Source organism: Magnolia sinica, chromosome 5, assembly GCF_029962835.1.
Source record: "Magnolia sinica isolate HGM2019 chromosome 5, MsV1, whole genome shotgun sequence".
Taxonomy (NCBI): domain Eukaryota; kingdom Viridiplantae; phylum Streptophyta; class Magnoliopsida; order Magnoliales; family Magnoliaceae; genus Magnolia; species Magnolia sinica.
This window is the reverse complement of record NC_080577.1, coordinates 78,778,184-78,802,023: the sequence shown is the minus strand read 5'-3', so window position 1 is coordinate 78,802,023 and position 23,840 is coordinate 78,778,184. Positions and strand designations below refer to the sequence as shown.

Genomic DNA, 23,840 nt, shown 5'->3' with positions numbered 1-23,840 from the left:
TCGGTATTGTAGTCCAACGACACGATATCCTTCGAAAGAGACCAAGAAAGTAAAAAAAAAAAATTACGCGGACGACATAATTATCCAAAAAAATTGAAAAAAAAAAAAAAACAGAGAAACTGGATTTCGGTACCTGTACAAGAGATCATCATCATCGGAAGCTTCCATTTAGTGGGCCATTCGAATCGAAGCTTCTTTCGTAGGTTAGCGCAAACAAAATCTCCGATTTGGGAGAGAAATCCGACAAAGTCCAAAGAAATCCGAGTATTTGGGCGACATTAGGGGAAATCCTCGTCGAAATCTGAAGAATCATCGCCGAAATCCGAAGATTTGGGAGATATTTTAGGGCCGGAACCCTCTTTGCTTAGAAAAAAAAAGGGCGTCCGGCCCTTTTTTTGGAATAGAGTGGTGTACAGCACACCACCGACTGGTGTGTTGACGTCAGCAAGTTCTGTGGGGTATGTTTTATATCCAAACTGTTCATCCATTTGGCGAGCTCATCGTAAGGCTTGAGCCAAAAAATAAGACAGATCCAAAGATCAAGTGGACCACACTGAAAACAGCAGTGGAAGATTGAACATCTACCATTGAAACCCTTTTGGGGGTCACAAAAGTTTTGGATCGATATGATATTTGTTTTTCCTCCTCATCTAGATTTGTGTGACCTAATGAATGGATTAGATGAAAAATAAATGTTATGGTGGGCCCTACAAATGTTTTAATGGTGAGAATCAGTCCCCACTGCTATTTGTGGTGTGGTCCACTTAAGCTTTTGATATTACTCATTTGATCTCAAATGATCTCTCCAAATGCATGAACGGTATAGATATAATAAATACATTACTATGGGGCCCATTTAACTTTGAACTGTTCATACAACTCAAGTTGGAGGAGCATTTGCGACGTCTTTGCAGTGTGGTGGGAAGTGGATGACGTAGTGAGTAAACTTTGTGGGGCCCACTGTAATTCATGTATTTTATGCGCTCCATCCATCCATTTTACCATATAATTTTATGATTTTAGCCCAAAAAGTGAAGCATATCCAAAGCTCAAGTGGACCACACCACAAAAAATAGTGCGAATTGAACGTCTACCGTTAAAAATTCCTTGGCGGCCAAAGAAGTTTTGGATCAAGTTGATATTTGTTCTTTTTCTTCATCGACATCTTTGTGATCTTATGAATAGGTTAGATGAAAAATAAACATCACTGTAGGCCCTAGGAAGGTTTCAACGGTGGAAATCATTATTCCTATTGTTTCTTGCGGTATGGTCCATTTGAGCTTTGGATATGTTTCAAATTTGGGCTCAACCCCTAAAATGATCTGGAAAAACGGATGGCTAGTGTGGATAAACCATGTGCATTCGCAGTGGGCCCAACAAAGTTTACTTTGTACTGTAATAGTGTATTTGAGTGGATTAGGTGAGACCCCGAACTCACCCAAGACTGTACAACCCCTACTATGGGGTCCAACTTGACGTGCGTATTCTGTATCCACTCTGTCCATCCATTTTTTCAAATCATTTTACAGCATGATCCCAATAATTAAGAAGATCGAATTATCAGGTGGACTATACTCAAGGAAACTGTGGTAGTTGAACATGGTATCATTAAAAACTTCTTAGGGTGCACCTTAATTTTCCCTATATTTTATTAGGCATCAAATCTACTGATAACTTCACATAAGTTCAAATGAAGAGAAAAAACAATTATCAGCTTGATCCAAAACTTTTGTGGCCCAATAATGGTCGATCACCATTGTTTCCTATGATATGGTCTACTTGATTATTGGATCTGCTTGATTTTTTGAATAATGTCCTAAAATGATATGGAAAAACAGATGGACGGGGTGGATACTGGATATAGTTGTCTTAGTTCAATCAAACAACGCATAGCTTAGGACCCTATACAAAAGAAACCTATTATGTGCCCTTCTTTTTTTGAGATTTTATGATTTAAAAGTATGTATTGAGGTCTTTTTTAATAATCTCTGAAGTTTCATGGAAATATTCAACTGTTTTCCCAATGTTTCCCCATGTTTCCCAAAAAGTGCGATAAATTATGCGATACAAACGATATATCCCATGCGATAACCAATACGTATCTGTATTCCAAGGGTGCGGTACATTGCGCGGTACCGATATTTCGAACACTGGTACGTATCACCACCCCCCAACTGATAACCAAATGGATCAACCGAAGTTTGAGAAATTACTTCATAGCTTGATTTGTAACAAGCCAAAGCAATGGGATTCAACCTTGCCACAAGTCGAGTTTTCTTTTGATCAATCTCGGAACTGCATTATGCATATGAGCTCATTCAAAGTCATCTATGGCCTAAACCTATCTAGCTTGCTTGATCTTGTAGCCATACCAAACATGAAACGAATTAGTGCCAAGGTCGAGGACCAAGTCGAGCATATTAAAGCCTTGCACGAGGAAGTTAAGCAAAAGATTGAATATGCCAATGCAAGGTATGAAGTTGCTGCCGATTGTCATTGCCAAAAGGATGTGTTTGAAGTTGAAGACTGTTTGGGGCATTCTCATTGAAGATTGATTCTCTTGGGTGATTACAACATGCTTAAAGAGAAGAAGATCAGATTGCATGAGGTTGTTCAAAAGATCAATGATAATTCCTCCTTCTGAGCCACATTTGCATGTCCAACATATTCAACGTAAAATACTTAGTGCGATACATGGGAAATTCCTCAAATATGATAGTAGCAGCAACAACTTGGTGTCGAGTTTTCTGCTGGTAGGGTATGATGATGCAATCCAAGCCCTTCAATACATGAACAATTTGAATAGAACCAAACAACATTGTCGACGAATGGGTCATCATCATCGTCTAAGTCTTAACCCCTACTAATTCAGTTTGGCTACATGAAATAATGTTCCCCATACCACTTTCTCAAGGACTATATCCTCCAATTAAACCATAAGTTATTCAGTCTTTTTTTACAACCTCCATCCATGTCCTTTCGGTGCCCTCCTTTGTCCTCGCTCCTAATTGATGTAGTTCCTAGTCATCATTGCACATGGTTAAAGCATCCAGGTCTACCATGGTGTGCTGTAACGACAGTTACATAAAGGTAACACTGACAACCGTTACAATTTACGGGGTCGTAATGGCTGTTGCGCAGAAAATGACTTGTAATCGCTATTACGCCCCCCGTAATGGTCTATTATGGGATAGATACAGGTTTTTCGGGTTTTTTTTTTTTTTTTTTTAAATAAAAATAAAAAAGAGGTCGTAACGGTTGTTACGGCCAATATCGCAAAGGTAACAGTGGTTCCTGTTATGGTCTTCGTTACTGTTATGTTACAGAATACCTTGAAGCCGGATACTCCTAAGTTTCCTCATATGCATTCATTTCTAGTTCTATCCCTCCTCTCATCTTGCTACTTATCCATATCAACATCCTCATCTAGCTATACTCATCCTATGAATATGTTGTCCCTTGACTTGCAACATTTTGTCCCATAAATCATGGCTGCTCTTATAGCTATCTCATAAAAATCTTCCCTTCGGTTTGATTGGTATGTGGCGATCATATAAAACTCCAGTGGCACATCTCCACTTTATCCACCTAGCTCTAATAACATGAACAACATCCTTTTCACTCTCTCCACTCTCATGAATTATTGACCCAAGATAGGAAAAATGGTCATTTTTGGGTTACTTCTTGGTCAACAATCTTAATTGATTCCTATTTCCACTCCTATTGTTAACTAAAGATTGCATTCCAAATACTTTGTTTTAGTCCGACTATTTCTTTTATATATATATATATATATATATATATAGAGAGAGAGAGAGAGAGAGAGAGAGAGAGAGAGAGAGAGAGATTCTAAAACATCTCTCCATAGTTATAGCTTCATGTGTACCCTCTCCTTTGTCTCGTAAATCTAAGTTATGTCATCTGTAAACAATGTACACCAAGGGATGTCTTTCTTTAAATGCCTCGTTAACTGGTCAATAAACAATTCAAAAGGACACAACCTCAATGCCGACCTCTAGTGTAAACCACAACAAAGTGAAAGTCACTCATATCTCCATTAGTGATCCCTACATTTTTTACTGCTCCCTCATGCATATCCTTCATGTCTAGAAATCCTCTTGAGACTCCTTTTTTCCCACCATCCACTTAATTGTCTCTCTAGGGATCCTACCATATGCTTTTTCTCTCTAGTAAATAATCTCAATCGTTGACTTTCCTGGCATAAATCCAAATTGATTTTCTAAGACAATCATTTCATGCTTCAATCTTTGCTCAATCACTCTCTCCCAAAGTTTTCATAGCATGACTCACAAGTTGAATCCCACGATAGTTAGTGCAACTCGATGTCTCCTTAGCACAGTACTCTTATTTTCTTTTACCATTTCTTAATCATGCAATCTTGTTGGACAACTTTGTCAACCAAAAGAAATCAATATCTCCGGATCACTTCCAAACCTCTACTGGTATACCATCTGGTCCTGGGGCCTTTCCAATCTTCATCTTTCTTAAAGTTTCTTTCAATTAATATATCTTAATCTACGGAAGTATCAATGGTCTTTGACCTCATTTAAGTTTATGATTCCTTCTATCCCAAAGCTTTAAGAGTGGTCATCATTTAACAAGTCTGTTGAATTCTATTAAAATCTCAGGACACTAAACCTGGAAAAAGATCAGAGAGTGGGCCACTTTGAAAACTAATCCATTCAAATCTCAATACATCAAACCTAGAAAGAGGTCAAAGAGTGGGCTACATGAGGATGAGGACATAATCTTCGAAGCAAGCTCAATTTCAAGATCAGACCGCTGGAGCCTTGGAACCTGCCCAAGAGATGGTCAGTTTCTAGCATCTAGAGCAGATTGACAGTCATCATATGATTGTAGATTGTACCCTGGTGGGTCCTATCACCTTTAAAGCAAGTGGCCATGTTCCGGCATGGAAGGGCACATGTTGCTTGATCCTCCATGGAGTCCCAACCATTCCTAAATCCTAAAACTCCACACAAAGCTGGATATCCCAACTAGTTAGAAGTGCCAGGCATTCAACAATCCTCCGATTGCAATTTCTTCTTTGCTCAGGTGCTAGATTAAATTCTATATATTGTTTGTTTTAAATAATGGTTTCCTATTGATTTTAGGTACTAGGTCAATTTCTTTTGGTTAGATTAAAACAAAAAACAATTTCTATTGGTGGTTGTACATTGTAGGTTGTGATAGGGAGTTTTGAGTTTAAAAAGAAGTCTCTAAAGATTAGAGTCGACGTTTTTGAGTATTAATCATTTCTGTGTGTCATTAGGAGAGCAGGTTCTGTCTTCTCTTTAGCTCTATCCTTAGGCACTGAATGCTAGTGTTTTTGGCTTGTTTATTTCCTTTGTGTGCATGAATCATCATCACTTTTTTGTTATCTGGAACTAGAGCTTTTGTGTTGCTACAGCCGGCGTCGTAAAGGGTTAGAACCTGTAGTCACCCATCTACTACAACGTGTTGGAGTGGAGGCGAGGGTTCTCATAGGTTCCTGCATCTTTTCATCTGCAACAGGAGTGACTTGATTGTAGAAGGTGACTCAGATCTTGTCATTAGGTGGTTGGCAGGGAGCAGTCCACAGATTCTGCACCCATGGAAGCTGGTTTTTGTCTTTTAAGACAGTCACAATGTTTCTTCTGGGTTGAGTAGTTCATTTAGTCATGTAGGATGAGAGGCAGTTGGCAGTTCTGACTCAAGGAAAGGGGTGTATTGTTTTCAGTTCTTTCCTAATTAAAACAGAGCACAAAATTGAATATGATTTACGAGTTTTGTGCCTGAGGTGTTATTCCTGAATGTATAATTCTTTAAAAGTGAAGTTCAATTTTAGTGGGATTGAACCGGTTTCCTTGGGCCCCTCTTCACGTTGCATCTCTGACCATTCAACAAAACATCTCGAGGAATGTTTTATGACAAACTATTGACTGGATAACTGCATCACTATGAATCTTTCTGATCCTCTCCTAGGAAGCATTAGCTGCTAGTCTTACGAAGGATTCTTTCATCAGGTAAGGGAAATTGAGTTATCCCTTAGACTGGGATTAAGAGGCTGGTTAACTACTTTATTTCATGCCCATCCCTAGGGCTGTCAATGAGTACTCAGACCCATGGGTATCTGATGGAACCGACCTGTTTTTAATGTGTCTGCGTCCAATTTTCATGTTTAGAAACCACGTCAGTTAAAGTTTACCATTTTGGACCAGCTAAAATTGGGTCTAGTCAGATTCGGGTTAGGTCCACCATCTTGAACTCGGTTAAAATTGGGTCAGGTTGAGTTTATTTTATGGAAAATTTATATATATATATATATATATATATGGGAAAAGGTACTATGCGCTCGACCTCACGATAAGCTACCGTGAGGTCGAGCTGTGTGGGCCCCACCGTGATGCGTGTTGACCATCAACACCGTGCATTTGATGGGTCCCCTCTAAATTATGGGATATCCCAAAAATCAGCCGTATACGGAACTTAGGTGGGCCATACCATCTAAAATCATGTGAGGACACCGTTAAAACATATAAAAGCACTTGGTGGGGCCCACCTGAGTTTTGAATGCTGCTGAAACTTGGTCTGAACCCTCATCCAAGTGGGACACACATAATGGATGGGTTGGATTTGCAAACCACATCTTGGTGGGCCCAAAAAATGATTATGAATGTTTTAATGGTGCACGGCCCCTCCCCACTTCTGTATGTGGTGTGGCCCACACAAGTCACGGATTGACTTGATTTTTGAGACCTAGGCCCACAATGGAATGGTGCATCTGACTGATGGGGTAGATGTTCGAAACGCATCACGGTGGGGCCCACACAGCTCAACCTCATGGGACGGACTCGTGAGGTCGAGCGCATAGTACCTTTTCCCTATATATATATATATATAGTGTTCGAAATATCGGTATTGTTACAAGTTTCATTGGCCAGGGATACGGAAATAATATCGATATCGTCGATAATATTGTTGATAACCAGAAATGCGGGGAAACATGGGGAAAACGTTGTAATTTCCAGCGAAACTTCAGTAGATGTTAAAATGTACATATTTGCATATTTAGAAATTAAAAAAATAAAATAAAATTGCAAAACAACTGCATACATAACAAGTTTCCTTTTAATGGGGCCTTAAAAGCATGTGTTGTTGTAAGAAATCAGCCTAACCATCCCCTCTGGCCTATTTAACCATTCAACATTCCATCCAAACATCCATCGATATTGCAAAATATCAACACCGCATGATTTTTCACCAAGAAATCATCAACAATTGGAAAGGAAACAAAAGATTGTGGTCTCAATATCTCGTATGTTGCGATATCGATAATATCGAGATATTATCAATGTTATTAATGATAAATTGAACACTACATACAACCATGTGCCCATGAAAAAAATTTGAAATAAATTTTTTTTTTTTTCTAATAAACAAAATTTTGATTATATCAATACGTTAGCGATATTATTGAAATATCGTTGATACATTTATGATACAAGCATTACCTAGAATTTACATAGTCAAAAATATTGGTAATACATTGGCAATATTGATGCATTGGCAATACAAGCAACACCTAAAATTTACATAGTTGAAAATATTAATGATTACATTAGCGATATTGATACATTGGCGATACTTAGCGATATTGCTAATACTTGGAATTTCCGATACTACCAACATTATCGGTATCGCTACCAGTGTTATCAGTATCGTTGAGCTAGAGATAAAGATAATATCGGAGATAATTTGAACACTATATATATATATATATATATATAAACTCATTTTGAAATTGTTTACCTAAAATCTACTCTACTATTAAAGATTTTCCAAAACATACTGCCTTTGTCGAAGTATTTTTGAAGACACTGCCCTAAAACGTATTTTCCAAAACACACTTCCCTATAGTTACCCCTTTCTCTTGTGACAATGTGCCCCATTAGGCCTTTCACATTCCACGCCAACCTAAAGTGGTGCTACTGTAAAATGCCTTTATTCGCACCAACTTGTAATATGTATTGTGTACAACATATCCAAGCCATGAAAATGATTTGCTTCATCGAGAGGATCACTTGACCTGAAAATCAGGTTCTACTCATTTGGTGCGTCAATGGTCGATGATCTAACCCAACATACATGTTTGGTCCACTTGATGAATTGATTTGCCTGATTTCAAACTAGATCTCATCTTCGGAACTAGCATTTTCATGACTTAAGTTTCCTATGTTAACGGCTTTGTAATTTGAGATGCTTGCTTGTACCGATATGGAATTAGTGTTTTCGGTAGCGCTCCTAGTGTAGCTAAAATGCTACATAGTGTATCCAGGTAGCATAAGCTATAGGGATGTTGCATACGCTACCTGAAATTTCATTTTTTTTCAAAGGTGTTTCTTCTATGTTAATTCAACACCTATTTTAAAATAAAGGTGACTCATCCCCATCAGTGTTCGAGTTGTCGGTATCGCTACAAGTTTCGCTGGCTGGAGATAAAGATATAATATCGTTATCGCCGATAATATCGCCGATAACCGGAAATGCGGGGAAAACATGCTAAAACGATGTAAATTTTCAATGAAACTTCAGTAGAGACTTAAATACACATATTTACATGTTTAGGAATTAAAAAATTGTAAAAAAGAATGCATACATAATAAGTTTCTATTTAATTAGGGCCTACAAGCATGCATTATCATAAGAAACAATCCAATAGTAGCATAACAATCGCTTAAATCTCATTAAACCATTTAACAAGTATAATGCATTCATACATTTTACAACTATGCATAAATAAGCATATAAATTAAACAAAATACATATGCATGATGATCCAACCATCCATCCAACCATCCAACCACCCAACCATCCATCCCATCCATCCAACCATCCAACCACTCAACCATCCATCCCATCCATCCAACCATTCAACCACCCCAACCATCCCATCCATCCATCCCATCTAACTGTCCATCCATCCCATCAAATCATCCAATTATCCAAACATTTATCCATCCATCCCTATCCATCCCATCTATCCAATAATCCAACCATCCAACCATCCCATCCATCCATGCCATCAAATCATCCAAAAATCCACACATCCATCCCATCTATCCATCCAACCAATCATCCATCCATCCCATCCATCCATCACATCAAATCATCTCATCCAATCATCCATCCATCCAACCATCTAACCACCCAACCATCCCATCTATCCATCTAACTATCCATCCATCCTATCAAATCATCCAATCATCCAAACATTTATCCATCCATCCCATCTATCTAATAATCCAACCATTCAACCATCCCATCCATCCATGCCATCAAATCATCCGAACATCCACACATCCATCCCATCCATCCATGCCATCAAATCATCCGAACATCCACACATCCATCCCATCTATCCATCCAATCATCCATCCATCCATCCATCGCATCCAATCATCCATCCATCCAACCATCCAACCATCCAACCACCCAACCATCCCATCTATCTATCTAACAATCCATCCATCCCATCAAATCATCCAATCATCCAAACATTTATCCATCCATCCCATCTATCTAATAATCCAACCATCCAACCATCCCATCCATCTATGCCATCAAATCATCCAAACATCCACACATCCATCCAATCTATCCATCCAATCATCCAAACATCCATCAATCCCATCCATCCATCGCATCCAATCATCCAACCATCCAACCACCCAACCATCTCATCTATCCATCTAACGATCCATCCATCCCATCAAATCATCCAATCATCCAAACATTTATCCATCCATCCATCCATATCCATCCCATCTATCCAATAATTCAACCATCAAACCATCCCATCCATCCATGCCATCAAATCATCATCCATCCATCCCATCCATTGCATCAAATCATCCCATACAATCATCCATCCATCCAAACATCCATCCCATCTATCCATTTAAACATTCATCCAACCGACCCATCCGTCCATCCCATCCACCGCATCAAATCATCCCATCGAATCATCCATCCATCCATCACATCCCATCCACCGCATCAAATCATCCCATCGAATCATCCATCCATCCATCACATCCCATCCAACCATCCAATCATCCAAACATCCATCCCATCTATCCATTTAAACATCCATCCAACCGACCCATCCATCCTATCCAATCATCCAAACATCCATCCATCTATCCATCCCATCTATCAATCCAAACATCCATCCAACCATCCCATCCATCCATGCTTCTAACCATCGGGAATGGATGATGTGTGGCCTTGGCCTCACTTAAGAGGGTGACCCCAACTTTGAATTATGTATTCTATATCCATCTATTTTACAAGATCCTTTTAGGGCATGAACCTAAATATGAAGTGGATCCAATTCTCAATTGGACCTCATCATAGGAAACAATGGTGATTGACCATAAATGGGCCACAAAAGTTTTGGATCAAGCTGATATTTCCTTTTTCCCTTTATCCATGTTCACGTGACCTTAGCATCTGGTTAGATGACAAATAAACATTATGAAAAGATTAAGGTGAGCCCAAGGAAGTTTTTAATGGTATGGCATTCAATCACCATTGTTGTACGGTCCACAAGATTTGGATCTTGATTTTTGGGCTATGCCATAAAATGTTTTGGCAAAATGGGTGGACAATGTGGATAGAGAATACGTAGATCATGGTGTGCCCCATAGTAAGGGCCTCACCTGCCGTAAATATCCCACTCTATTTAAATTTTTAGCTTTTTTAAAGCTACATTTTTTTCTTAAAGTGGTGGTGAACTAGTTTTATTACATGATACGAAACTCACAATCTAAAATAACTTAAAAGTTACTTAAACTATTAGTTTTATTTCCATTTAAAATAGCGGTGACATATGCTTTTAAACGGTGGAAAAAGCATACTTTAGAAAAAGCTAAAAAGGTAAAGTTAAAGCAAATAGCTTCGACCCCTCTTTCAAAACCCTAAAACTCATGCCATCCCTCCGCAGCGGCCGCCGCAACGCGGGTAGCTCCGTTAGATTCTCCTTCCACAGGTATGAATCTATTCAATTACCTACTCTATCTAATCTAATATCTCTCGCTTTTTTTTTCTTTTTCTTTTTTGTTTTTTTTTTTGAATTTAAGCTTTATACAGAGATATAATCGTCGAATTGTCGATATATTCGTTGTCATCAACGTTATCGGCGATATATATCGCCGATATTTGGAAGAGAAACGAATTTTTGGGTTTTCGGTATCGCAAGTCCAGCGATACCGAAATTATCGGCGATAATATCCATTTTTCGCCGATAATACGAACACTGATCCCCATCACACATGGCACTGCAGTAGATCAATATGGACCATCCAAATTGTGGTCCACATTGTGGATAGCACTTCGATTAATCTGGAACATCTAAATTGTGGTCCACATCATGAATTTGTGATGTTTCAATAAATAAAAAAAGGTCTGAAGGCAAAGTGACAGATTTTGCATGGAATTATGCATTTTAAAATTTTTATCATATTTTTCTATTATTTTAATTAAAAATATATTAAGTATCCTGTAGCTTACACTATACGCTATATAGGGCCAAATGCTACGCTATACGCTACATGCTATTTGAAACACTGTATGGGATATGTCTGTGAGATCTGAAGTTTACATCAGGTGGACTGCACTGTTAGATCTTTTGGCTTAAGAATCAGGTCAGTTTACACCATAGGTGGGCCACTACACAAAACAAATGGCTAGAAAATTTCTCTTGACATTAGTTACTTTGTACTGTGTCTCCCTCCCATGGAGTGAAACATGTTGATTTTTAAGGCATAAGATCTAAACAATTGTTTTCAACTAGATGGAAAGCTCAGATCCTGAATAGGTGGTCTATGTTAGCACATGTTCAATCATGTGGATGAGTAAGTCTCTACCAATGTTTTAAATAGCGAATAGCGTGTAGTATATTGTTTAACCCTATGAAGTGTGAGGCGTAAGCTACATAGCGCTACCCATTACTTCTATATTTTAAATTACGGCTGCACTCAGTTGCATAGAAAATCATGAAATTTCATGATATTTGGAGCAACCAAACATAATATAAAATAATATGAAAAATAAGGCACATATTAGCTATAAAGATAAAGAAAGAGCAACAAAATTGGTTTAATAGTGTTACTTTTCTTGATTTTACTAAGATCACTGAAAAGATAAACTATTTTTTGTTGAAATTGAAAGGGAAAAAAAAGGCTTAAGCTAGGAATTAGGTCGATGTCATGTTAGATATCTCTTATATGGGGTGATCTTGATGGGAGTTCCAGTGGCATGATATCACAAATTCTCCCTAATTAATGGCTCGACCTCTATTGGTAATTTAGTCACTCCTATTTCATTGGAACATTGGCATAATTTGCCTATATCTTCAACCTCCTTGATAAAAGTTATCATAGTGAGGAAATTATTACCCTCCCTACAACAGGCTTTGGTGCTACTTCCTCATGGAACTTACAATGCTCTTGATCTTATGAATAAAATCAACCAACACTTAGAGACAATTACCTTGCTCCCTTTGTTGAGCTACGATAGCTTATGCAGTTGGTGATGCTTCTCCATCTTGACATTCAACTTCTTGATGACATTCTTTATAATGTTCTCGCAACTACTGCCATCAACAATGACTTCGTAGCGAAAGATGCTGGTGCTTTGCTAACTCTCCTTGAATGGCACATATTTATTGTCCATTGTCATCTTCGGCCGACTCATGAAAAACATCTTCCTTGATCTCTTGATCTTAATCAGGGCCAGTGTTCGAGTTGTCGGTATCGCTACAAGTTTCGCTGGCTGGAGATAAAGATATAATATCGTTATCGCCGATAATATCGCCGATAACCGGAAATGCGGGGAAAACATGGTAAAACGATGTAATTTTTCAATGAAACTTCAGTAGAGGCTTAAATACACATATTTACATGTTTATGAATTAAAAAATTGTAAAAAAGAATGCATACATAATAAGTTTCTATTTAATTGGGGCCTACAAGCATGTGTTATCATAAGAAACAATCCAATAGTAGCATAACAATCGCTTAAATCTCATTAAACCAATTAACAAGTATAATGCATTCATACATTTTACAACTATGCATAAATAAGCATATAAATTAAACAAAATACATATGCATTATGATCCAACCATCCATCCAATCATCCAACCACCCAACCAACCATCCCATCCAGCCAACCATCCAACCACTCAACCATCCATCCCATCCATCCAACCATTCAACCACCCAAACCATCCCATCCATCCATCCCATCTAACTATCCATCCATCCTATCAAATCATCCAATCATCCAAACATTTATCCATCCATCCCATCTATCCAATAATCCAACCATCCAACCATCCCATCCATCCATGCCATCAAATCATTCAAAAATCCACACATCCATCCCATCTATCCATCCAACCAATCATCCATCCATCCCATCCATCCATCACATCAAATCATCCCATCCAATCATCCATCCATCCATCCAACCATCTAACCACCCAACCATCCCATCTATCCATCTAACTATCCATCCATCCTATCAAATCATCCAATCATCCAAACATTTATCCATCCATCCCATCTATCTAATAATCCAACCATTCAACCATCCCATCCATCCATGCCATCAAATCATCCGAACATCCATACATCCATCCCATCTATCCATCCTATCATCCATCCATCCCATCTATCCATCCAATCATCCATCCATCCATCCATCGCATCCAATCATCCATCCATCCAACCATCCAACCACCCAACCATCCCATCTATCTCTCTAACGATCCATCCATCCCATCAAATCATCCAATCATCCAAACATTTATCCATCCATCCCATCTATCTAATAATCCAACCATCCAACCATCCCATCCATCTATGCCATCAAATCATCCAAACATCCACACATCCATCCCATCTATCCATCCAACCATCCCATCCAATCATCCAAACATCCATCCATCCATCCATCGCATCCAATCATCCAACCATCCAACCACCCAATCATCCCATCTATCCATCTAACGATCCATCCATCCCATCAAATCATCCAATCATCCAAACATTTATCCATCCATCCATCCCATCTATCCAATAATTCAACCATCCCATCCATCCATGCCATCAAATCATCATCCATCCATCCCATCCATTGCATCAAATCATCCATCCATCCAAACATCCATCCCATCTATCCATTTAAACATTCATCCAACCGACCCATCCGTCCATCCCATCCACCACATCAAATCATCCCATCGAATCATCCATCCATCCATCCATCCATCCATCCCATCCCATCCCATCCAACCATCCAATCATCCAAACATCCATCCCATCTATCCATTTAAACATCCATCCAACCGACCCATCCATCCTATCCAATCATCCAAACATCCATCCATCCATCCATCCCATCTATCAATCCAAACATCCATCCAACCATCCAATCCATCCATGCTTCTAACCATCGGGAGTGGATGATGTGTGGCCTCGGCCTCACTTAAGAGGGTGGCCCCAACTTTGAATTATGTATTCTATATCCATCTATTTTACAAGATCCTTTTAGGGCATGAACCTAAAAATGAAGTGGATCCAATTCTCAAGTGGACCTCATCATAGGAAACAATGGTGATTGACCATAAATGGGCCACAAAAGTTTTGGATCAAGCTGATATTTCCTTTTTCCCTTTATCCATGTTCAAGTGACCTTAGCATCTGGTTAGATGACAAATAAACATTATGGAAAGATTAAGATGAGCCCAAGGAAGTTTTTAATGGTATGGCATTCAATCACCGTTGTTGTATGGTCCACGAGATTTGGATCTTGATTTTTGGGCTCATGCCGTAAAACGTTTTGGCAAAATGGGTGGACAATGTAGATAAAGAATACGTAGATCATGGTGTGCCCCATAGTAAGGGCCTCACCTGCCATAAATATCCCACTATTTAAATTTTTAGCTGTTTTAAAGCTGCATTTTTTTTCTTAAAGTGGTGGTGAACCAGTTTTATTACATGATACGAAACTCACACTCTAAAATAACTTAAAAGTTACTTAAAGTATTAGTTTTATTTCCATCTAAAATAGTGGTGACATATGCTTTTAAACGGTGGAAAAAGCATACTTTAGAAAAAGCTAAAAAGGTAAAGTTAAAGCAAATAGCTGCGATCCCTCTTTCAAAACCCTAAAACTCATGCCATCCCTCCGCAGCGGCCGCTGCAACGCAGGTAGCTCCGTTAGATTCTCCTTCCACAGGTATGAATCTATTCAATTACTCGCTCTATCTAATCTAATATCTCTCGCTTTTTCTTTTTTTTTCTTTTTCTTTTCTTTTCTTTTTTCTTTTTTGTTTCTTTTTTTTGAATTTAAGGCTGTATACAGAGATATAATCATCGAATTGTCGATATTTTCGTTGTCATCAACGTTATCGGCGATATATATCGCCGATATTTGGAAGAGAAACGAATTTTTGGGTTTTCGGTATCGCAAGTCCAGCGATACCAAAATTATCGGCGATAATATCGATTTTTCGCCGATAATACGAACACTGATCAGGGCCACCTGTTTTTACCATCAATTGTTTTCCTCAATTTGTCACATTGTGGTCTTTTCAGGACTTGGGACACTGATGATTTTGATTACTGCATTTAAAGCATCGGTAGGTCAACTAATCATTTGTCATACAGTTTTCCCCAAATTGTTAGGGCAGGTTGTAGTAGTGGATGACCCTTGGCAGCCCCTTGGGTGGACCGAAATGTAGATATCCTATGTGGTGATTATTAGGCCGGTAAATTGACCTAACTCCAATTTGCTTTTGTTGTGCCTCTAAAACATCTCTAGTAGTCGATTGTGTCCCTTGGAGTAATGGATGGATGATTGCTCCTTGGTTTTAGAGGTTGTATCTATCAACTGATTAGAACTCCTTGGTCTAGTCAACTACAAATAGCTATCCTTGGCAAAGAGTGCAATCCTTGGTATATCCTCTACACGTAATTAAGTGATAGTATAGTTTCACTACAAATTTGACGCGGGGATGAACGTGATGAGATCGATCACCGTCTTCCTCAAGGATAACTACTCCGAATCCACGGAGCTTCTCTAGACTCCTCACAGAGACTTCTCAAATCCACGAGGAAAAAAATAAGAAAAATAGAAATAAATTCTAGAAAATTCGTAATTTGATTGATGAATGAAGTAAATGAGTCTACAACCCTTTAAATAGGGATACCAAGCCTTGGAAGAAATTTCGGAATTAAACTACAACTAAAACTCCCTAAAATTCGTAACATACTATAAATAGTAAATTTACTTTTTATAGTAAGTGTCCTATGTAGATTAACCACGTTATTCTCCTAATTATTCTAAGCACTTTTCATGTTGGACACAACTCCTAAAACCCAACAGATGAAGAGTTATAATCAAACTAAAACTTACTAAAAATAGTAAAAACGGAAATAAACATGGAATTCGAACATCAATATGATGGAATCTCACAAATTTGGCTTGGGCAACCCGGCATAACCAGGTTGGTTGGTTAAAGTAGCTCGTCCTACCCCAAAATCATATATGGTACGTCGAATAACTCATTCTGGTTTGCGAGATATGCATGTTTTAAGGTTCTAACGGTCTTAATGACTTCTGCCTCCGATCGGGCCTTCTCTGGTCTATCTTGGTCATGAAAGTGTCCGCGACCTGCTCTACATCAAAATCTTATTCATTGTCTAGGTAGTAATCTTAGACTTACCTCGTCATTGGCAGGTGGTTTTGAGTTGCTTTCATTGTGTTGTGGTGTGCCCTCTGGGCTTGATGGTGACTAATTTCACCTTCTTATCTTTGGGACGTCCTTGTAGTTGCACATACTATACCATGTTCAACTAATTGATAAACTCCTTTCGACCAATGGATAAATTCAGGGATATCAATTTTGGTACCAAAATTGCTTCCCAATCTGGAAATTGGCCAGGACTTCCATCCATGTGGCCCTGGTTACAGAGCATGATCATGTGCTAGGTAAACTCTTCGGCTTACTTACCTAATGCCACTTTCCCTTCATCATGTGGATCCATTGCCAGTTCATCTTCTACTAGACCTGCTACACCACGTCCTCTTCCTCAGTACCATGGAGCATAACGAATGGTTAAAAGGAATGGTGATTAGTTGCTAAGCAGGGTTGGGATTATGAAAAAGGTAGGGGTGGATACAAATTTCAGATCGAGTCGTAGCTGGTTAGGAAATAAATCATCTAAAATAAACAATCAATAGAATTTAAAATAAGACCTTAAGCAAAGAGGAAATTGCAATAAGACTGCTGAACTCCTGAACTTCTGGACTATTGGAAGATTGGGCCTGTGCAGAGTGCTAGGAACGACTGGACTTCTTGGAGGGTCATGCAAAAACATGTCTTGCCAGGCCAACACATGGCTCACTTGTAACAGAGGTGGTTAGGCTCATTACAGTACAGTCCACCATCAGATAAGGCTGACTGTCAATCCGCTTTGCACCTTGGGCTCTGTTCAACTCTTGGTCAGGTTCTGTGGCTCCCGCGATCTGGTCTTAAGGTTCAGTTTTTTGCTTCTGATATTCTGTCATCATGTTGCCCACCCTCTGGTCACCTTCTAGGTTACACTGTGATTTGAATTGCTGAATTTGCAGAGCAGACCCAACTGCCGACAAAGGTGTTTGGTTCAGTCCAAACTGTTCATTTATTGAAGGGCTTGGATTTTCATCACCCCACCACTATCATTTAAGTAACTATGCTTGGAAATGTTTTTATGCCAACTCTTCCATGGCCACTTTTGTTGTTTTGCATTCATGTGGCAAACAGCCACTTTCTCTAAAAGCTTGAGCTCATGTCGAAGGCCAGAGAAAAATTTAGCAACACGAAATTCCTCCCTTTGCCTAAGCATAACTTCAAAAATCTGTTGACAACAGTTGATAAACATTCAACTCTTCCTATATGCCGTGTAGGGCAAAATAATGTTCTCCCACTCTTTTATCTCCTTGTTGAAATGCAAATATATTCTATTGGAGTTCATAAATACAGATTAAGTTTTTCTTACTAGAACACATCTCCTTCAAGGTGTCCCAGGTGTCTTTGGTGGTCTTAAGAAAGATAACATTGGCATTGATATGTAATTCCATGCTATTTCACAACAATGCCCTAATTTGGCCATCCTTTGCCACCCAATCATCATAATCTGTTGCAGTGGTATTAGGCTTGAGGGATGTCAAATATTTAACTTTCCTCTTTACAGTCAAAAAAACTTCTACAAATGTGGCCCACAGTAGATAGTTTGTGCCATTCAATTTCATTGATGTTATTTGGAGGGGCATCAAATCTGATGATGATAAAATATTGCTCTTGGGATCATTTTTGGAATCCATGTGAATAATAACGACAATTTTCCTTCAATACAATTTCTCCAACAAACTAATGTGCGAATCAATACCTCTGATTCAGACCTTCAACTTGTCTCGATTAACACAATAAAGGAGAGTCTTCACGAACGTTTGAATTTTCAGCCCTCAAATATGATTTCATGCTTCAAGAAACTTAACGTAGATTTTACATTGGATGAACGATGTCCCACTTTGTCCCATCATGCGGGTATAATGCAAAAGCGGGCTTTACACATATTCGTTAAACACGATTTCTCCACCCATCACGTGGGGGTTTAACACCCGGAAGAGATTAGGTTAGATCAGCCTCAAACACTTTAGGGTTTCCCACTAGAGAGAATGGAAAAAGAATATGAAGAGAGGAAACAAGGTAAAGAAGAGAGATCAAGAAGCAAAGCCCCGGATCAAAGTCGCTTTGATACCATGTCAAACAACCACTTTCTCTAGTGCATGAAGTTTAGAATTGTGTTATAGGCGAGAATTATGATAATGCTAAAAACTAAATGCCTCATACAATGTAAGTATGATTACTGTGCATTTGTCACTTTCGACGTGGTCTATGTATGATAATGTATTATTAATTCAATACTGCTGCACAGTGAAGCTATTGATCCGAATAACGTACTATTTTATAGGTTCATGATGTTACCAAAAATTTTTAAAATGTCGTAGCTGTTACATAGCCTTTAGAAACTTCCACTTGGCAGAAGTCGTCTAATGGTCAATAAATTAGATGGATGGATCCTTTGATGAGTTCTTTTTGTGGGTTATGACCATTCATTAGGTGTCATCCATCAAATAGACTGTTGGTGGGCATGTGGATTGATTTGGCAACAGAGATTGTCTATGCAATGAATTTCTATGCATAACCTAGTTACAAATTCAATACTGCTAATTTTATATGCTTTTGTATGGAAAGGGTTGCACATGTGCTTAGGTTGGTTCGTATAGTTGGTCAACCGAACTAAGGGCCCCATACTAAGAACTGTGGTTCCCACTGTCTATTCGAACCAATGGAGGCATGTGGAGCATTTTCCTCAAATGCATGTTTAAGTGAGCATGTTCCTCGTGAACTTTGTATTATCCTTATGCAAAAAGGTTAGATTGGGTCCCCTTCACTTAGGAAGTTGCTATTTCCGGGAGATGTCCATCTGGCTGAAATGTCCACTTTGTAAAATTTGACTGTGAGCTGCATGTTGTTCAGTTATCCTTCTGAGCTAGTCTGATGTGCTTCTGTCACTGAGCGGGTTGTGTCATGTGATTTCCACTCTTTGAAACAAATGCCCAATTGAAATCTCAAGTCAGCATCCCATTCAAATGGCCAAGTGCACATTCTACAACCTACCGTAGTTTGCTTCTGAATTTTATTATTATTATTTTTTTAATCCTTTTTATTTCTAGGCCGGTGATGTTGGTACACAATACCGGTCTGGAATCTATTATTACAATGAGGCGCAGGCTATGAGTGCAAGGGAATCAATGGAGCGGAAGCAGGCCGAGATGAAGGATAAGAAGATTGTTACGGAGATTCTTCCAGCAAAGAGGTTTTACACAGCAGAGGAATACCATCAGCAGTACCTAGAGAAAGGAGGAAGGAGAGGGATGAAGCAGTCTGCTACCAAAGGTTGCAATGATCCCATTAGATGCTATGGCTGACATTGCTTTCTTCTGCTTTTTATGTATTGTATGTTGATTGTTTAAGAGTTCATATTTACACCTATAACTTTGGATTGATACACAACATTAGGTTTGCAGCTTGTTATTCTCTACCCTTCTTAATTTTCCTTGCAAAAGTACATAGAATAAAGGGGTGTATGTATTAAAAGCATGGGATGTTTAAAATAGCAAAACACCTTGGTACCTTAGAAAATATGGGTCTTCGTGAGTCAAGAGTTACTCTTATTTGATTATCTTACTATGGGATTGGTGGACATTTATTGGAATGTTAAAAATGGAAAAAATATCCAGTGGTCCTGTTTCAAGAAACAAGTGTCCACAAATCATATGTTAGGATTGGTCAACCAATCAGTGTTTTTTTTTTTTTTTTGTACTATGGGATGCAGATTGACTGCAGCGCTTGGCTGTACAAGGCTGCAGGAAGATTCCTGTAGCACTAAGCTCTATGGTGTCCACCATGGTGTATGCCATTGTTCTGCTTTGCCACCTCATTTTAATGAAACTCTAGTGGATCATACCACAGTAAACAGTGGAGAAAATGACGTCCACCGTGAAACCTTCCTATGGCAGACCATGATGTTTATTTTCCATTCAAAGCGTTCATGAAACCTGAATGAAGAGAAAACACATTGGCTATGATTCCAAGGCCCCGTTTGGATACCACCAAATAAGTTACTTTTTCTACTTGTAGCAATAGATAAGTAACTTATTTAAGAGAAGTGAGTTTGGTTTAAGATCAAGTAACTTTTTTACTTAAAAGTTATTTAATCACTTCAGCTTAATAAGTAGAAACCAAGATAAGTTACTTGAGGCATAAGTAGCTTATAAGTAACTTAGGACCCAATAAATGTCTGTGACCCCCAAAAAGTTTATAGAGGCGGGCATTCAGTCCCCACTGTTTCCTGTGGTATGGTCCGCTTGAGATTTGGACCTGCCTCATGTTTGGGCTCATGCCCTAAAATGAGCTGCCAAAAGGGATGTAGGGAGTTGATATAAGACATCCATCATGGTGGGCCCCACAGCTTAGGATTGCAAGCAATCGGAGACAATAGGTTCCAAAGTTTGCAGTAATGCATGCCATATGTACAGTTTCTGGGTGCCTGCCCGTCCAGCCTCTTGTATGTGTGTGATCTTACAATGTGATACTGTACAGTTGGGATTGTCTGCTATAGATTTTGTTTGGTCCCCAGAAAATCACAGGTGAACCTCACATGTGGTATGAGGTTGGTGCCACCGCAGGGATGATCAGGCCACTCCAGGATTGTCACTGCTAATTTGCATGTGATTTCTGCTTGAGTGGACAGGCCTCATCTTTTTGTGCCAGGCTATCTGCATGGTGGGGCTCGCCCCTATTCATGGGTCAGATCTGTGGGTCTCAAGTAGAGATGTAAATGAGTGTACGGACATGGTTTGAGTTCGACCAGGCAAACATCAGGATTGATATCTCGAAAGAAACGCTCTGGCACGGATGGTGCATGTGATCATTGTGTGGGACAAGTCTACATAGAATGTGAATAACTGTCAATTTTTCTCTAAACAGTTTTTTTTTTGTACACTTGTGACAACCTTCATAGTTATATTGTAACGGCCTGTATCTTTGGTCTTAGGCATGCAATAATCGCATATGTGCACCTTTTCCACTCGTGTAGCAAGTAAACTCGCATTGTGCACTCGAGTAAGTACGGTAGGGACGCCCATGTCATTATGTGATACAGGCCTTTCCCTTCATAGTTACTTCAATGACTACCTAATCATTGAAGTAACATTCCACGTGTTGGTGCATCATGTTTTGAAATATATTCTATATTGCTCTTTAATATGTGGCACCGGCATTCTTGAGGCTAAATGGTATAACTTTATAACAATAGATTCCAAGAGAAGCCCGGAAGGTATCCGGCATATCCGTCCATAAATTACATGACAGCATATTTCTTCGTACTGTCGATTAGAAATTCTATTATGGGCAACAGGAAATCGTCTTTTGGACAGACTTCATTTAAATCTCTAAAATCAACAAAAACTCTGATTTGTTTGCTTTTGATATCCATTTAGGATATTTGACTTATCTTATAAAGCTGACTTTAATTAACTTGTTTACTTCTTCCTCTATTAGAGGAATCAAATCTGGATGGAATCACCTCTAAGTTTGTTTAATCGGCTTCATGTCTTTGGAGATATTTAGCTGATACATTGCCATTGATGGTTCCAAGCCTGGCATTTCTGCATATGTCCAAGTGAACACATCTTTATTTTATTTCAACAATTGAATATATTAATCAACTTCCTATTCAGGCAGACTGGTGTTGAGTGTCAAATATTACATATTTCCCCCAGTTTATATCTTGGTTTTATGAACATGATAATGCTTAATTGGTATATTTTATATATGTTTGTATTGTGAGGTGAGTTTGAGAGCTTGGATTAAAAAGAATGCTAAAACCATTGTAAGTGGTATAATGTTTAAAGGACACTTTATTTGTCAAATTTTGTTTAGTTAAAACATATTATCAAGTGATATTCAAGTATGGTTAATGATCAAGGTTCAAGCCAAGTCCAAATTCTAGTAAAAGATCAAGCTCAAGTTCTAGTAGAAGATTAAGCTAGAAAGACAACATAAAGTCAAGATCAAATGATTTTCTAGTAAAAGATCAAGCTCCATAAAGAAGTTCAAGTCTTTAATCTACTTCAAGACAAACAAGTTCAGTCAATTCAGGTATTATAAACCCTAGAGAGACCTTAGGTTTAGGTGCTTTCAAAAACTATTTAAAATTGAGTTTTTATACTTGTATTTGGTTAAGTTTTGACCAGCCGAAGGTTTGGCTCGACTAGACTAAGTTTTACTCGACCAGTCCTACAATAAACCGAATCTATATAGAAAATTTGTTGCTTCTTTGACCAGTCGAGTGGCCTGCTTGACCAACCCTACGTTTCTTGGCTCGAAGTCCAGCAATTGAATCAGTTCAGATTTTGGCTACTTCGACTAGTCGAAGACCACTTTCGACCAGTCGAAGCCCACCCTCGACCAGTCAAAGATTTGTTATATCTTATCCCGGTCAAATCTAAAAATCCATTGAAACAGAATTCGGTGCTTGGGCCAGTCAAAGACTATCTTAGGCAAGCCAAAAAACCAACTTCTTGGCCTATAAATTGAAGTTCTCTCTCAATCCGAAAATTCATTCAAGACTATTCAAATTCTTTTGTAAGTGAAAGAGAAGCTCCATTTATATTCAAGCTATTGAACGGTATTTATAAATTACTTTTTATAGTTTTTTGTTTAATTCCTTAATCTCACACTCTGTCATTTTGATTCTAAAGAGAGTGGATATTACTTTTCTTATTGAGATTTAAAGGAATTAATATAAGTAGTCATTGGTTTAATCTTAATTAAAATCAATTGAACCCTGGACCTTTTCTATTGAACTGAACATTGAACATTCGAAATTCAAGAAAAGAAGTGCTTCGACTACAGCCTCTTTTACGGTGAAGATAAGTATACATTTGTTTACTTTTTGTATTTGGTTTTTCTGAGATAGCCAGAAAATCTCAATGTTAGTTTTTCTAAGATAGCCAGAAAATCTCAATCAGGGTTTTTATTTGTGATAGCCTGGTAAAATCACAATTGTATTAGGTTTTAAGATGACCCTGAGAAAATCTTATTAATAGTGAAAGCCAAGATTACATGGAGAGTAATTTTGGGAGTGAAGTAGGTG

General features: G+C 38.5%; 1 protein-coding gene across 1 annotated transcript in view; it reads left to right on the top strand.

The window, feature by feature from the left end:
• Positions 1-20,355, top strand: part of LOC131246177 (peptide methionine sulfoxide reductase-like) — a 69,385-nt gene extending 49,030 nt beyond the window's left edge. The window contains exon 2 of the mRNA XM_058246084.1: positions 19,855-20,355. Within this exon, the coding sequence (XP_058102067.1) occupies positions 19,855-20,109 (255 nt within the window). The 3' untranslated portion in view covers positions 20,110-20,355. The remainder of the gene's footprint in view (positions 1-19,854) is intronic.
• Positions 20,356-23,840: the final 3,485 nt, after the last annotated feature.